This window comes from Rhinopithecus bieti, unplaced genomic scaffold (genome assembly GCF_001698545.2).
Source record: "Rhinopithecus bieti isolate Rb0 unplaced genomic scaffold, ASM169854v2 scaffold_3858, whole genome shotgun sequence".
NCBI classification, from domain to species: domain Eukaryota; kingdom Metazoa; phylum Chordata; class Mammalia; order Primates; family Cercopithecidae; genus Rhinopithecus; species Rhinopithecus bieti.
The window spans coordinates 1,009,529-1,024,404 of NW_016804227.1; the positions used below are offsets into that span (position 1 = coordinate 1,009,529).

Consider the following 14,876-nt stretch of genomic DNA (forward strand, 5'->3'; position numbering starts at 1 on the left):
TATATTAGATATATATATATATGTATATCTCCTTGACTTTGACTTTTACATTTTAACGAGCACTATTAAAATTGAATGTAAACTTGAAATTTAATGCACAAGAAAGGTAGTTTAAATCTGACCACTAAAGAATCATTCATTTGGCTATGTCTTTTTTTAATCTAGATTTTTTTTTCAATTAGTATTTCATACACCTGTCGAGAAATTTTGATAAGTGACAAAGACACTTTCATGTCTTTCACATCAAGGATATTCATGTGATATCTAAATTGATATATTTATAGCTATAATCTGCTTCAACTCAACCTTACAAAAATTCATATTTTAAAATAGAAGGTGATTGCTTAAGAGTCAGCCTGGTGGACATGAATTATTCACAAAAATACAACCTACCCTTAGTTTCACATACTGTGTTGATACAGTAAGGAATAGCTGAAATTCTTGTGTAACGTATGTATTGAAATATTCTTCATTTATGCTTTATTACACTTAAATGTGATTAAAATGCTAGTGTATTGAAAATTATTGCTCTTTGTTACCTACAAACTTATGTGTTCCTACTTTCTTTTTCTCCAACAGATATAAGCTTACCAAAGTCAGCAACAATATGCTACACAGCTGCTTTGCTCAAAGCAAGAGCTGTCTCTGACAAGTAAGTGAATAATAGCTTGCGCGGTACTAATGCCTGACCGGAATTGAGATGTGTTGCCTCTGAGGGCTTTCTCTGGAAGTTTCTCTTAGTCTATGAGACCCCTGCTTATAAGCATGCATTTTCCAAAACCTGCTGTTCTTTTCTTTCACTATTAGAAGGAGGGAATGTATATCTTCAGGTAATGTAAGGGTGTGTAAAGGTATCCTAAAGCAGGATTTATTTGAAATTCCATGCTTCTGAGATGACTTTTTTGGTGTGAGACAGTAGATACCAAAACACCTGCTTGGGACTTACACAGAATGCCATCCTTCTATTCGTTTTTTGCACATTCCTCTCCCTTCAGCAGTCCATAACTGGGCAGTGTCATACACATGTGGAATGTGCCAGACGGGATGGTCATCTCTCATTCTTTGCCTCATCAACTCCAAATTAGCCCCCACTGGTCTGTTAACTTTGAGTTGTCATCTCAATGGGACGTTTGCCTATTTTGTTCAGGCAGGTGACTATGGCATATGGACTTTTCATAAGCATCCAAGGATGCCTGTCAGGTGAAAGAGCCTAGATGGCTTAACTGGTTTTGAGTCCATAAACTCTTACACTTCCCCGATATAATCCCTCTGTAGCATCAAAAGCAGAGAATAGGAAACCAGCCTCTGCTGTATCAGACAGGTTTGCTGTTAAGTGTGTGTACACTTCAAGACCAAAGTAATTTTCTTTCATTCTTTTTTATCCTGTAGATCGCCAGTACCTACTGCAACATCTTTTCTCCCTACACAGCGACTCCAGCTTGGGAGGGCAGGGCCAGGGTTGTCACAGCTTCCCCTGTGGTGTCTGCCTGCCAAGCACAGCTCTGGAGTTAGCCCTGGGTGTGAGGTGAGAAAGAGATTGCATGGTCTGGTTTTTTTCATTCACTCGGGCAGGTGTCTCGCCCGCAGTTTGGGCATGCACACGCCCCCTGCCGGAATGGCCCCAAGCAGGCTCGCCTGCTGCTGAAGCTGCAATGATTTAACCTCCATCGCAGCACTGACATTGGGTGGGAGGCCTCCTTTCAAATCCTTCCCAGCTCTGTTTTTAACCAAGTGCACTCTTCTGTAACCTAGTTTTCTCTTTTTCCTACACTGTCTGCCCTTGTCAGTCCTACCTCTTCCCCTGACCTGAGCAGGTACCTCGTAGAAGACTTAGATTAGCTATTTAGACAGAGACTTGACAGCCGAATTTAACTCCTGCCATGATTAGATGCAAGCACGCTTTCTGCTTCTGCTGGGGTTTTTTCTGGCCTCGGTCCTCAGGGTCACTCAGAGGTTCCATGCAGTAGAAGTTTGGAGAGCTCATGTCATTGGCTCGTTGTGGTTTTATGGGCCCTTGATGTGTAGATGCTTTCGGGTTGATGCCCAAGCAGTGGTCCCAACTGGATGGTTTTTGTCTTTCTGCTTTTCAGATTCTCTCCTGAGGCTGCATCTCGGCGGGGGCTGAGCACAGCAGAGATGAATGCAGTAGAAGCCATTCATAGAGCTGTGGAATTCAATCCTCATGTGCCAAAAGTGAGTCTGTGGAATCCCCACAGGAACTCATTATGATAGCAGAGAAAGCATTCACTGACCACGGTGTTGTATCTGGAGTACACCGGTTATAAAAAATGAATTGCAACCAACAAATGTTGAGGCCCTGTATAGTGTATGGGCATTAGCCTCATTTTAAGCAAAAGCTACACTCAAGAGGCTTTGGGGCAGATTTCCAGACTTCACTTAATAAGGGTAAATCGATAGACCTCGCTGAGGCAGGCCAGGAAGCCTGAAATTGGCAAAAAGTAGATATCCCGGGAGTGTTGACGCATTTGATAGGAATTTCACGCCAGTTATGGTCTCACATAGACCAAACTCAGGAAATAAATGTTGTTGTGAATAAAACTGGTAAAAAAAAAAACAAAAATACTAATGTGGCATTCCATGTCTCTATAAATAAATGGTAGTAATCAGTATGGGCAAGAAAATAATACAGAAAACTTCAAAATATGAAAAAGTATTTTGCTTTGTACCGTCTTAATAAGTATATGTAGTAGAAAATATTTGTTTTAGTTACTAACCACATGGTTGACCAATTTATAAATACCCAATATTTCCAATTTTTTTTCTGAAATTGATTTTAAGGGAATCAAATCAGAGCAGAGGATATTTCTGTAATCTTTTATTCAGGAGATGAATGTGTATTTATTATTTACCTATATTTAACTCCCTGCTCTTTTAGTATCTACATGCTGTATTACATAATTATCATTTTCTCTGAGGGAGGAAAAAAAAAGTAGCTGAGAGCCACTTTCAGTCCCGCTATTAAGTACATTTTGACCTCTAAGAAACTTCGTGTGGTTCACCGCAGGTATGACAAGCCATATCTTCCTTGGCAAAATGTCTGATGAAGACTTACTGGTGAAAAATGACAAAGGAAGGCTGTTTGACTTGTGTTGTAGCACTATAGCAAAAGGGTGGGAGGTATGAGTGAGAGAGAGAGAGAGATGATTTATGGAGTTAACTACTTTATTTTGTTGATATCCAGAGTGATAGAGATAAGTGATCTAATATAATTCCTGGGATTTTAGTCAAGTCTGGGTCATTGTTTTCACTTAGCAGGAAATTGAAGAGTGGTTCACTATGCCACATTTGCATAAGGATATATTTATTCATTAGGCCTAATGGGTAATGACCAACATAGTATTTGTAGATTTATGTATTGTCCATATGGTGCTATATCTATATATCCTTATATAATATTTTCACCTAAACTAAAATATTTATTCCACTTTGACTAAAATTTAAAACTAATCGTGAAAATATTATCCTGAATTACAGTAAACTGAGGTCATCTATTAATACTCATTGAATGCCATTCTCTACAGAGCTATTCAGTAAGCACAAATAAGGCTCTTTTAGAAGTAGCATTGAGCAATAAGTTCTGGATTCTGAGGCAAGAACTTGTGTTCCACTTCTGGTTCTGTCATTCATCAGCCACTGGGCATTGGGCTTAGCATTTCTCAGCTCAAAGTTGTCCCTCATCTTTAAATGAAGATAGGATAGAAGCCCTGCCTGTCTTCTGTGGTAAAGATCAAGTGAGATTATATATTTGAAGTTTTTTGAAAATACTTGAGCACCATTTATTTGCAAATTATTACGATTTTGATAAGTTTAATATCAAAATTTTGATAATTATTGATAGTTATTAAGAATTTTGATAATGATTGGGGGCTTCTCATATCTAGGAACCAGATCTTTTACTGTGATCCTAACTACAGCCTTGCAATCCTGGGGCACAAGACAGAAAATCAGTACAGTACTTGTTGGTTAGATATTTTGATGGAAGTAGTCATTTAGTGCTATAAAACTGGTCCGAAATGGTTAATTGAGCCTCTCGAAGAATATTAAAAGCCCTAAGAAACGCTTTAAGGCTGCCATGGAAGAATTTGACACAGTTAACTGGGATTCCACTTGCAAAATAGAATTATTCTAAAAGTGGAAACATTTCAAATATTTGATTGCACTCTAATTTCTAATCATGAAACTGAGAGAAGGTAGGGTAAACTACCTAGGTAAACTGACTCTCCAGCACTTTGCTTTGTTGATGATTGTGCTGAGGGGGAGATGTGTTTCCAGATCCTCTTCGTCTATCAGAATTTCCATGTGGGACAGGTCCTGGGATTCACTGGCCACATCTGTCAAGAATTAGCCACAAATTTCTAATATATAGTATGCAGCATGCTCTAAACATCTTACTTTAGCAAATACACACACACACACACACACATTTGGTGCCTTGGAGGCAGAGAATAATAGCCTTAGTTCTAATGAGACATCGGTGAAGGTTATAAACTCTTGGACTCTTCGCATAAGAAGGGGCCTTAAAGATCATCTAGGTCACCTTCCCATCCTAACCTTGACTCTCTCCTTATAATGATACTGTGATAATCATTTTTATTATTTTTTTAATGTTATGTGCCAAGCACAGTGCTAACTGAAGTACATAAGCCCTTTCACTTATTTTTCATAATGATTCTGTGAGGTGTGTTATATTATTATCCCTATTACATAGATGAAGGCACCGAAGATTTGGAGAGGTTAAATAATCTGCTCATGGTCATTTAGCAAATAAATGGCAGAGCCTGAACCAATTCTGGGTTATCTACTCGTAAATGTTGCCCTCTACTGCTTCCCACATCTCACCAGGGAACAGACCAGCCTAGGCTTGGACCCTTCAAATGCTGGTGGGCACACTGCTTCTCAAGGCATTCAGTCCCTTAAGGACAATTCAGGTTTCTTCAAGATATCTTAAATGATATGACTTCCATGGCTTCTTTTTCTCTACCACAGGAAGTTGTCAGTGGCCCACCACTGGAATTTTCAGTATCTGCATGCTGTATTGTATGATTATCATCTTCTCTAAGGGAGGAAAAAAATACCAAATATAGTAACTGAGAACTGCCTTCCATATATTTCCAGCTTTGCTTCATCTGGTATCCCATTAAGCAAAGATACATAGGTAATATTTCACCATCCAGTGATAAATACCAGTCATTTACCTTCGGAGGGCTACTCTTAGGAACTCTCTTTGCCTGCAGACATGAGGAGTAGGGAGGGAGTGTTGCTCCTTACCACATCACAGGACTGGGGAATAAATAAGAACACTAAGAAACTCTTTATCTCTGTTCTGAAGGAGAGCCCCTTCAGTGGTCAGTTGGATGTGAAACACTAGAATTTCTGAAGTATTAGATTGCAGCAAACTAGTAAAGAGGAAGCAAACACACAGGCTCATCATTACCAACAGAACTGTCACTCCCTCCTGAGAAACTGTAGCTGTGCCGCCAGCTCCCATAGGAAAAGGCATAAACTCCTTGTGCAATTCTTCAGTACCCTTCATAATCTGACCCAACTTGTTTTTCCTTTTTTCCACCTCGTAACTATTTGTTCATCATTCCAGACACATTCTCTTTCCTTTCCCTTTTTCACTTCCGCTGAGGAAACCCTGTTGCCCTTCACCACCACCATTAAGAGTCACCAGGAAGCTTGTTCTTCTTCATCAGAAGTAGTCTCTCTCCTCCGTGGTCTCTCAGTGTGATGCATTGACTATGTACTTGCTGTTTACCTTTTGTTGAGGAAAACTGGGGATATTAATGATGCTGGCGATTTTCAACAACTAAGAACAAAACTCAAGAAGACAAAGAAATCTCGAATCCATTAGAGGATGTTTTCCATTTAATGGGATTAAAATCACTTTGCATGTAAAGAAAATTCCATTCATGTAATGCTGGACAATCAAAGGACTGCCCTCCCTCATCACGGTTCTATACCTTCATCTTTGTATTGTTATAGTTTATTGGATTTGGGGCCTTCTTTCTGCAGATATGCTCCATGCTTACCCTGCTCTTCCTCAGTAGTCTTGAGATTTACATTGGGGTCGGGGTGAGGGAGACATTTCTATCAGTGACCCATCAACTACACAGACCTGGGTTAACCAGAGCTTATGTGCTCTCAGTATGCTGTAGCTACACTACAAGCCTTGCACTGCGTGGAGACACATTTTTGTTTTGGAGGATGTTACGTTAACTCCTTCAGGGTACCAAAGATAAACTTCCATTTTCTGACAAGTTTCCGAAAGGTGGGCTAAATTATTTGTTTGTTACCGGCAGTATTAGATATGTCTTTTGCTCTATAGTGGTATTATAAAAAATAATCTACTCATATTTAAGACTATTTGTAGCCTTTTTTCCTATGTATTTTAAATACTTTTACTTCACTATTTTAAAAAATTAGCATAGGGCTCTTAACATGGACTTTATGTTTGGGTATTGGGGTTGTATTTGTTTCTGAGGGAGGATTATCAGATTTCCAGAGTTCTTTAACCTTAAAAAGGTTATCCTCCAACTTGCAGTTCTAGTATTTTATCTATGTGCCTTCAGACTCTTTTAAGACAGTTTCTATAACTGGATACTTCTATTTTGGATACTTCTTTTTTATGGGTGTGAGGTAAAAAACGTGTAACATGAGATCTACCCTCTTACCAAATTTTTAGGTGTACAGTACAATCTTGTTAACTGTATTAGTCCATTCTCATGCTGCAAATAAAGGCACACTCAAGACTAGGTGATTTATAGAGGAAAGAAGTTTAATTGACTCACAGTTCAGCATGGCTAGGGAGGCCTCAGGAAACTTACATTCATAGTGGAAGGGGAAGTAAACATGTCCTTTTCACATGATGGCAGAAAGCAGAATGAGCAAAAGGGGAAAAGCCCCTTATAAAACAGTCAGATCTCATGAAAACTCACTGACTATCATGAGAACAGCATGGAGATAACTGTTACCTCCCACCAGGTCTCTCCCACTACACATGGGGATTATGGGAAGTAAAATTAAAGAAGAGATTTGGGTGGGAACACAGCCAAACCATATCATTAACTGTATGCACATCACTGTACAGTAATCTCTAGAACTTTTTCATCTTGCACGATTGAAACTCTGTTCTTATTGAACAGCAACTCCTCATTTTCCCCTCCCCACAGCCCCTGGAAAGCACCATTATACTCTCTGCTTCTATGAATTTGACTACTTTAGATACATTGTATCAGTGGAATCATGTATTTGTCTTTCTGTGACTGACTTATTTTACTTAGCATAATGTCCTCAAGCTTCATCTATGTTATATCCACCATATGACAGAATTTTCTTCTTTTTAAAGACCGAAAATTATTCCACTGTATGTGTATGCCACATTGTCTTTATCCACACATCTGTCCATGGACATTTAGGTTATTTCCTAATAACCTTGGCTGTTGTGAATAATGCTGCAATGAAAATAGCAGTGCAAATATCTCCTCAAGATCCTGCTTTCACTTCTTTTGAATGAATACCCAGAAGGGGGAATGACTGGATCATATAGTGGTGATTCTATTTTTGATTTTTTGAGAAACTTCCAAACTGTTTTCCTTAGTGGCTGCACCATTTTACATTCCCACCAGCAGTGCACAAGGGTTCCAGTTTTTCCACAAACTTGCCAACACTTGTTATTTTCTTGAGAGTGGCCATCCTAACACATCAGGTAAAAATTTTTTTGTGGTTTTGATTTTCATTTCTCTGCTTGTTAGTGATGTTGAGCATCTTTTCATATACCAGTTGGTCATTCATATATCTTCTTGGAGAAATGTCTATATGAGTCTTTTGCCAAGTTTTAAATCAGATTGTTGGGCTTTTTTTTTTTTTTTTTCATATTGAGTTGTAGGAGTTGCTTATATGTTTTCAATATTAACCCCTTATTAGATATATGGTTTGCAGATATTTTCTCTATTCCACAGGTTACCTTTTCACTCTATTGATTGTTTTCTTTGCTACACAGAAGCATTTCACTTTGACATAGTCCCACTTGCGTATTTTAGCTTTTGTTGCTTGTGCTTTTGGTGTCATATCTAAGAAATCATTGCTAAAACTAATATCATGAAGTTATTCCCCTCCTTTACTTTCTTCTAGAAGTTTTATAGTTTCCGGTTTTACATTTAAACTTTTAATGCATTTTGAGTTGATTTTTTGTGTGGTGTAAGATAAGAATTCAATTTCATTCTGTTACATTTTGTAGAAGAGAATTATCTACTTCTTCCCTCTCCCAGACCCCTGACCCAAGGCAGGGTTGTACTCTGTCACCCAGGCTGGAGTGTAGTGGCACAATCATAGCTCATTATAACCTCAAATTCCAGGGCTCAAGGGATCCTCCAGCCTCAGCCTCTAGAGTAGCTGGGACTATAGGTATGTGCCCCTACACTCAGCCAGCTTTTAAAAATTTTTAATAGAGACAAGGTCTCTGTTGCCCAAGTTGTTCCTCAAGCAGTCCTTCTACCTCGTCCTCCCAAAGTGCTGGGATTATGGGTGTGAGGGACTGTACACACAGCCTAATCTACTTCTTGAGTCCTCCATGGTAGATATCAAGTTGACATGATCGGTCAGCTTCTGTAATGAACCTCATTGGGCAAGAAGATTTTTTTAGTCAGGATTATTTCTTGAGGGTAGATTTGAAGTATGGGAATTACTAAGTCATGTGTGGAAGCACTTAAGGCTCTTGATATTGCCAAACTACTTGCCAAAAAAGATTATAGCAGTTTAAATCAACAGACAACTCCTTCTTCACCATTTTATCTTACCCTCACTGTCGTCGAGCAGTTTGTTTAAAAAGGAAAGAAGGGGAGCAATAAATATTTATGAACCTATTAAGTACAAATGGAATTTTGTTCTTTAAGTCTGCATTTCTTTGCCACTACTAGCTTGGTTGAACATTGTTAGCCATTTGTATTTATTCCTTTCTGAATTGTCAGGCAAAACATATTATAACAACAGAGCAAGGCAGACAAGGAGAGCTGTGAAGTATCATTGAAAGGGTTCATCATGCCTGTAATTCTAGCACTTTGGGAGGCTGAGGCAGGAGGATCGCTTGAGTCTAGGAGTTTGAGACCAGCCTGGACAATATAGTGAGACCTCATCTCCACAAACAAACAAAAAAATTAGCTGGGTGTGGTGGCACATACCTGTAATCCTATTTGCGAGGCTGAGCCAACAGGTCAAGACTGCAGTGAGCCATGATTGTGCTATTGCACCACAGCCTGGGTGACAGAAAGAGACTTTGTCTCTAGAAAAGAGAAAAGCGCAAAAGTGTTCAGAACAGTTACTCCCATTACTTGTTGTCCACAGGACTGGAATAAAGTATGGGAGGAGGGAATTAATTAGTTTCCTGCCCATTCTTGTTTTGATAAAATGAGGATAAAAGTAATGGCTTCACAGGACTGATGACAGGTAAATGAAATTACGTCATGTAATTCATTCAGTACCTGCTGAATACATGTTGGCCCCTTCATTATCTCTTCCTTTTTACCTCCCGTTCTATTTCTGTGCTTGCAGGCTAGGTGGAAATAGAGGCTGCCTAGAAACATGCATTAACAGGTGCTTCTTGGGCCACCCTAGCCTGAAGAAGGACAACCAGAGAGTATAACAGTGGCACCTCAATGCCTTGGCCTTGAGGACCCTCAGGGTCCCTTTAGGCATCCAGATTTGAGGGGAGGCTCTAGCATGTTCTGGCTGCAGCTATTGTCTTCAGGGATTCTGCAGCTTATAGCTGCTTGGTAAGTTCTTTGCTTGTGGCTGATTAAGTGTTACCCATTTCCAACCTGTGTCTTATATTCTTGTTCTGAGCCTGGTACCATCCTTGCTCTCTGCCAACCCACTCCCATCAGGTCCTCTACCCCAACACAACACTTCATGTCTGGTATGAAACTTGCCCATACGCAGGCCCCTTCCTCTCCCTGTTGCACCTGCCTCCTCAGGTAGAACAGACTTGAAAGCCTGTCCTAGGCATGCATGAGGTTGCGTCATAAAACATCACTGTGTCTTCTACTTTGATTACAGAGGCAGGTGTCCCCTCTATTATGGAGACTGAAGCCACCCGCCTTTCGATTATATAACTCATATTTCCCTGTCTGAGTAATCAAGATCGTAGGGCTACATTAACAGTCCCTAATATACACATACATACACCGAACCCATCATCATTGGCTCCCCCAGCAAAATGTTTCCAGGTTCTATTAAGTTTTCACTCTTTCCAAAGCTTTTCTTCTTCAGCCTATAAAAAGCAAGCAGCTGTTTGTTTCATTCCCAGGGGTACTTCTACCAATTGGAGTTGGGCTGTTGGAATCATTTCCACTGCCTACCACCAGGACAAGGAGAGAGGTGTGAGTGGAAGAGAGAGAGGTGGCAGGGAAATCTCCCTTAGTGTGAGCTGTGTGGTCAGGGGTCCCAGGTGCCCGTAGTCATAGAGGAGGTAGGGACCCACTTGAACATCACCAGGTACTTTTTTCAGACCAGGCCTAAGCGGTTTGGCATCTCCCAGCCTGGGTGGCTTATATCTCCTTCCTCCCTGCCCCTGCACCCTCTGTTTTGGTGCCTATTCTCATTATCAGAGTTGGCAAGGCTCTCATGCCCTCAGAAGAAGAATTCTTCCATTTCCTCCCTCAGCTGGAAGCCACACACCTTGCTAACTCTCCTGTCAACCACAACATATTTGAACTACTTTTACTTAAGCAGGATCACTCTGCTCTAATAGAATAAACAGGAGACATCGCTGCAACTTTACTTCATCCTGGAGGAGCTAACCTTCCTGCTGCTGTCCACCAGCTTCTCTAGTCTCCAAAGGTATACAATTCCAAAGCAGAGTCCTCTTTTCCCTCCCAGCAGCGCATTCAGCTAGCACTTATTGAGCACTAATTATGTGCCAGCCACTGGGACACTGGTCAGAACGTGATGCGTGCTCTCACAAGAAGTGCTCAGTCATTGAGAAGACAGACTGGCCCGTGCTCCTGTGAGGCAGGCAGGGTGCTGCTGGGCCCACCAGAGTGAGGCAGCCAGCTCACAGTCAAGAGTTGGGGCAGATAACCCAGGAACTCTGTAACTTCTGGAAGCCAGATCCTGTGCTTTGCTGTTAGAAACATTCTCGAAGTGTGCAGTGGTAGGGGAGTGGCCTGGCTATATACAGAATGCCCAAACCTCCCTCTCAACTCTGAAAACCTTGAATGCGGTAGTCCCCAGAATTGAGCCTTGGGTGATAGGAAAGGCTGACCTGGTCAATATCACCAAGGAGGGCTTCCCAAGTCACGGGTCTTCACTACCGCACACAGGCCTCCACTGGCCAGCTTGTGTTTACTTCTACAAAACAAACAATTTTAACTTAACAAACAATTTTTAACTTTTTTAAAGCAGTAAACATTTTTCCTCTCCTAATTCAGTCTTACATGAAACCTTAATAAATAAGCAAGTAGATGCTCTGCTTGAAACTGGGATGAGAAGTCTGGTAGCCCAGCAACTCCAAGGCCCCTCTGCATTCAGTTCAGAAGATAACACATGGCTGTGACCCATCACCACCAGAAAATCCTAAGCTTTTGAGGTCCCACCCATAGAGGAGGAGGCCTCACATCCTCCTCTGAGCAGCAGGGAGGGGGCTGCGGAGCCAATACCAGTTCCTTAGCATGTCCGAGTGCTGTAGACAGAGCTGCTGAGGGGAAAAAAATCAAGAAAACTTGCCAGCACCAACGGGGGATAGCTTTCATCTTAATCTTGCCCCAAATCCCAGAACCAGTAAACCATCTGCTGTCCTCACTGTGCCCGCCCAAGAGGTAGCGGAGGGCACAACAGGCAGTCCCAGAGGGTACCGAGGGGAGAAGGGTGCCACACTCCCAGCACTCATCTCAGCAGCGGGGCAGACTGGGGTTGACACACTATGGAGGTGAGGACCTAGCCTAATACATATTTAGCTTTCAAATTTTAAGTCTAGGAGTGTGGGAAGTCATGAGAAAACAGAGAGGAAAGAATGAAGAATGTTATGACAGAAATGCATTCCCATTAAAAATGTACTTTTTTTTTTTTTTTTTTTTTTAAAAAAAGCTCATCTAATGTTAATCTAGAAACTAGTTTCATGGGGATTTCAAGAGGCTTGTGGAAGAACACATCGTGGTAATTGTATATGCTAATGGAGTACCTACAGGACATTGTTATAGTGATGGAAATTCTATTTTATGCAAACACTAAAGCAATCCTCCCTTTATATCTTGGTAAAGCTGATTGACAGAGTATAAAATTGCTTTTTAATCCAATTTAGGAAACAAAATGTGTAGTGGGTTTTAGTATTTTAAAATGCTTGAAGCGTGGAAGCAGAAATTCAGAATACCCTGGCAGACTATCTATGATATTGTATATCAACAGGACATTTTAGAAATATTATTTCAATATAAGTTTCTTTGAATTGAGTCATATTTTGTTCCAAGGCTTTTTTGGATTAGAGTAAGGAGAACGTATTGTGGAAATATGACCCAGAGGAAAATGAACAGAAACCAGTTTTTAGCCACATTTCTCAGGAATAGGAAGTTTATATGTCTCTTTCTTTAACAGAAAGCACTGCAGCTGCTTTCTCCAAGACTATCCCCATACAGGCCACCCCCACCAGGCTCATCACCTCTACTGAGGTCACTCTTATTAAGCTCGCTGCCACCTAGGCCACCAGAACTATTGACCTCTTCTCAAATCTCATCCTATTTCATCTCTCCTCGGCATTTGGTCCCACTGACCGACTGCTTTTTATGTCTTTATTTATTTATTTATTTATTTATTTGTTTTTTTATTTTTTATGAGACAGGGTCTTGCTCTGTCACCCAGGCTTGAATGCAGTGGTGCTATCATGGCAATCCTCCCACCTCAGCCTCCACCTCAGTTTTGCCATGTTTCCCAGGCTGGTCTTGAACTCCTGGGCTGAAGAGATTTGCCTGCCTTGGCCTCCCAGAGTACTGGGATTACAGGTGTGAGCCACTGCCCCCGGCCAGCCTGCTTCTTATGGCTTGAGGCCATCTTGACCCCATGACACCTACTCTCTGTGCCACTCCTGTATGTCAGCACTCTCCTCCTCCTCCTTTTCTGTGCTGCCATGCACTCATGTTTTCCAGGGAGTTCTGTTCACTGCCCTCTCCCTGATTGCTCGAAGCTGTCTTGAGAGATCTCCGCTGCTCCTACTGCGCAGCTTCCACCTCTGGCCCAGAATGCCCACATTTGTGTCTCCAGCTTCTCTCCTAAGCTCCAGACCTGCAGACCAAGCTGCCTTCAGGCCATTTTTCCAGCGATGTTATACAGGTTCTTCAAGCTGTTTTTGTTACCTTCCCCTGCTAAGCCTCTTCCTCTTCTGGTGTCTTTACCCTAGCTAAGGAACTCACATTATTCTAGTTTCTTACACTAAAAATTTGTCACTTTTGGTTCTTCCCCTGACTCTCACATTTAGTCAGGCGCCAAGTCCTGGAAAAGCTCCTCCTTCATCCCCCAATTTTGTCCCCATCACCTGGACTCTAACAGGAGCTTTTTAAGACTTTGCTAATTTCCATTTCCTCCCTGTCTGTTGATCCTACACATGACTCACCCATTTCTCTCAAAATTGCAAACTGCACAACTCACTTCCCAGTTGCCTGTGGCAGTGATTTCCAAACTGTCCTCCTAGGAGAGCCAGGAGGGTTCCCCAGATCTCTCTTGGGTCCATCCCTCAGATTTCCCCACAGCTTTGTTTTGCATCAGCTTCACAGATTCTAAGTGTTTATTTTCTCTGTCTCTCTTTGAACAAATTACAGCCATCTCTCAGTATCTGCAGGAGATTGGTTCCAGGACCCGTCACATATACCGAAATCTACGCATACTCAAGTCCCCGAGTCAGCCCTGCAGAACCCAGTAGAACCTGAGTTATGCAAAAAAATCAGCTCTCCATATATGCAGGTTTCCCATTCCATGAATACTGTATTTTCAATCCGTGTTTGGTTGAAAAAAATTTTGTATAAAAGTGGGCCTGTGCGGTTCAAACCCAGGTTGCTCAGAAGCCAACTATATTCTGTGTCTAAAAGTTTGAAAACCAGCTACTAAAGGTCAGGGCACCCTCTGGAGCAGATCATGAAGGACTTTTACAGCCTACTTTTTCTACTTCACTCCTTTGGAGAGTGGCCTGAGTTCAAATGCAGGTTCTGCCACGTGCAACTGTGCAACTCTGAACAAGTTACTTCCTAAAGCCTTCGTTTTCCCATCTTTGAAACAGGAATGGTAATATTAGCTCCGTCGCAGAGAGTGTTAAGGAGTTACTGAGATAATGCTTGGCACATGTGTTAGTGCGTAATCAGTGTTGGCAATTACCATCATGTTAGTAGTCAGGCCCCACCAGTTTAGAAACACATCATGCCCTTTGACGCCTTGGCTTGCTTTTGGTAGCCTTTGATGCTTTTGGTATACTTTGCCCTTTAATGCTGGTTTGGAATCCACCCTCCTCATTTTTTCAGTATAAACTCTTATGTAATTAGTAAGATTGATGTTTTCATTTTTCTGTGAAGCCTTCTCAGACACAATGCTGTCCATTTGCTTCCTTAGTGCTAAGTTTATACATCTTTCTAAGGTACTCACCATGTTGAATTTTATTCTTTCTCCATACATTCTCTTTTTCTCTCCTCCCTCCCACTGTCTCTCTCTCCCTCCTCTACTCCTACAAAGACTATGGATCATCAAGGTGGGGACCTGACCTTATTCATGTCCATGCCCTTGAGGTAAATGATGGGTGCTTCCGTAGCTATGTCCTTGGAATACACAAAGGATCCTTCCATATCTATGTCCTTGGATAGCCTGTGGGTGCTCCCATATCTATA

The 14,876-nt window shown here is 41.4% G+C and overlaps 1 protein-coding gene across 6 annotated transcripts in view; it reads left to right on the plus strand.

The window, feature by feature from the left end:
* The window catches only part of ST7 (suppression of tumorigenicity 7), a 282,529-nt gene that overhangs the window by 241,443 nt on the left and 26,210 nt on the right, over positions 1-14,876 (plus strand). For all 6 annotated transcript variants that reach the window (XM_017867342.1, XM_017867344.1, XM_017867343.1 and 3 more), the window contains 2 exons: positions 580-652; positions 2,091-2,193. In XM_017867342.1, the coding sequence (XP_017722831.1) occupies positions 580-652; positions 2,091-2,193 (176 nt within the window). The remainder of the gene's footprint in view (positions 1-579; positions 653-2,090; positions 2,194-14,876) is intronic.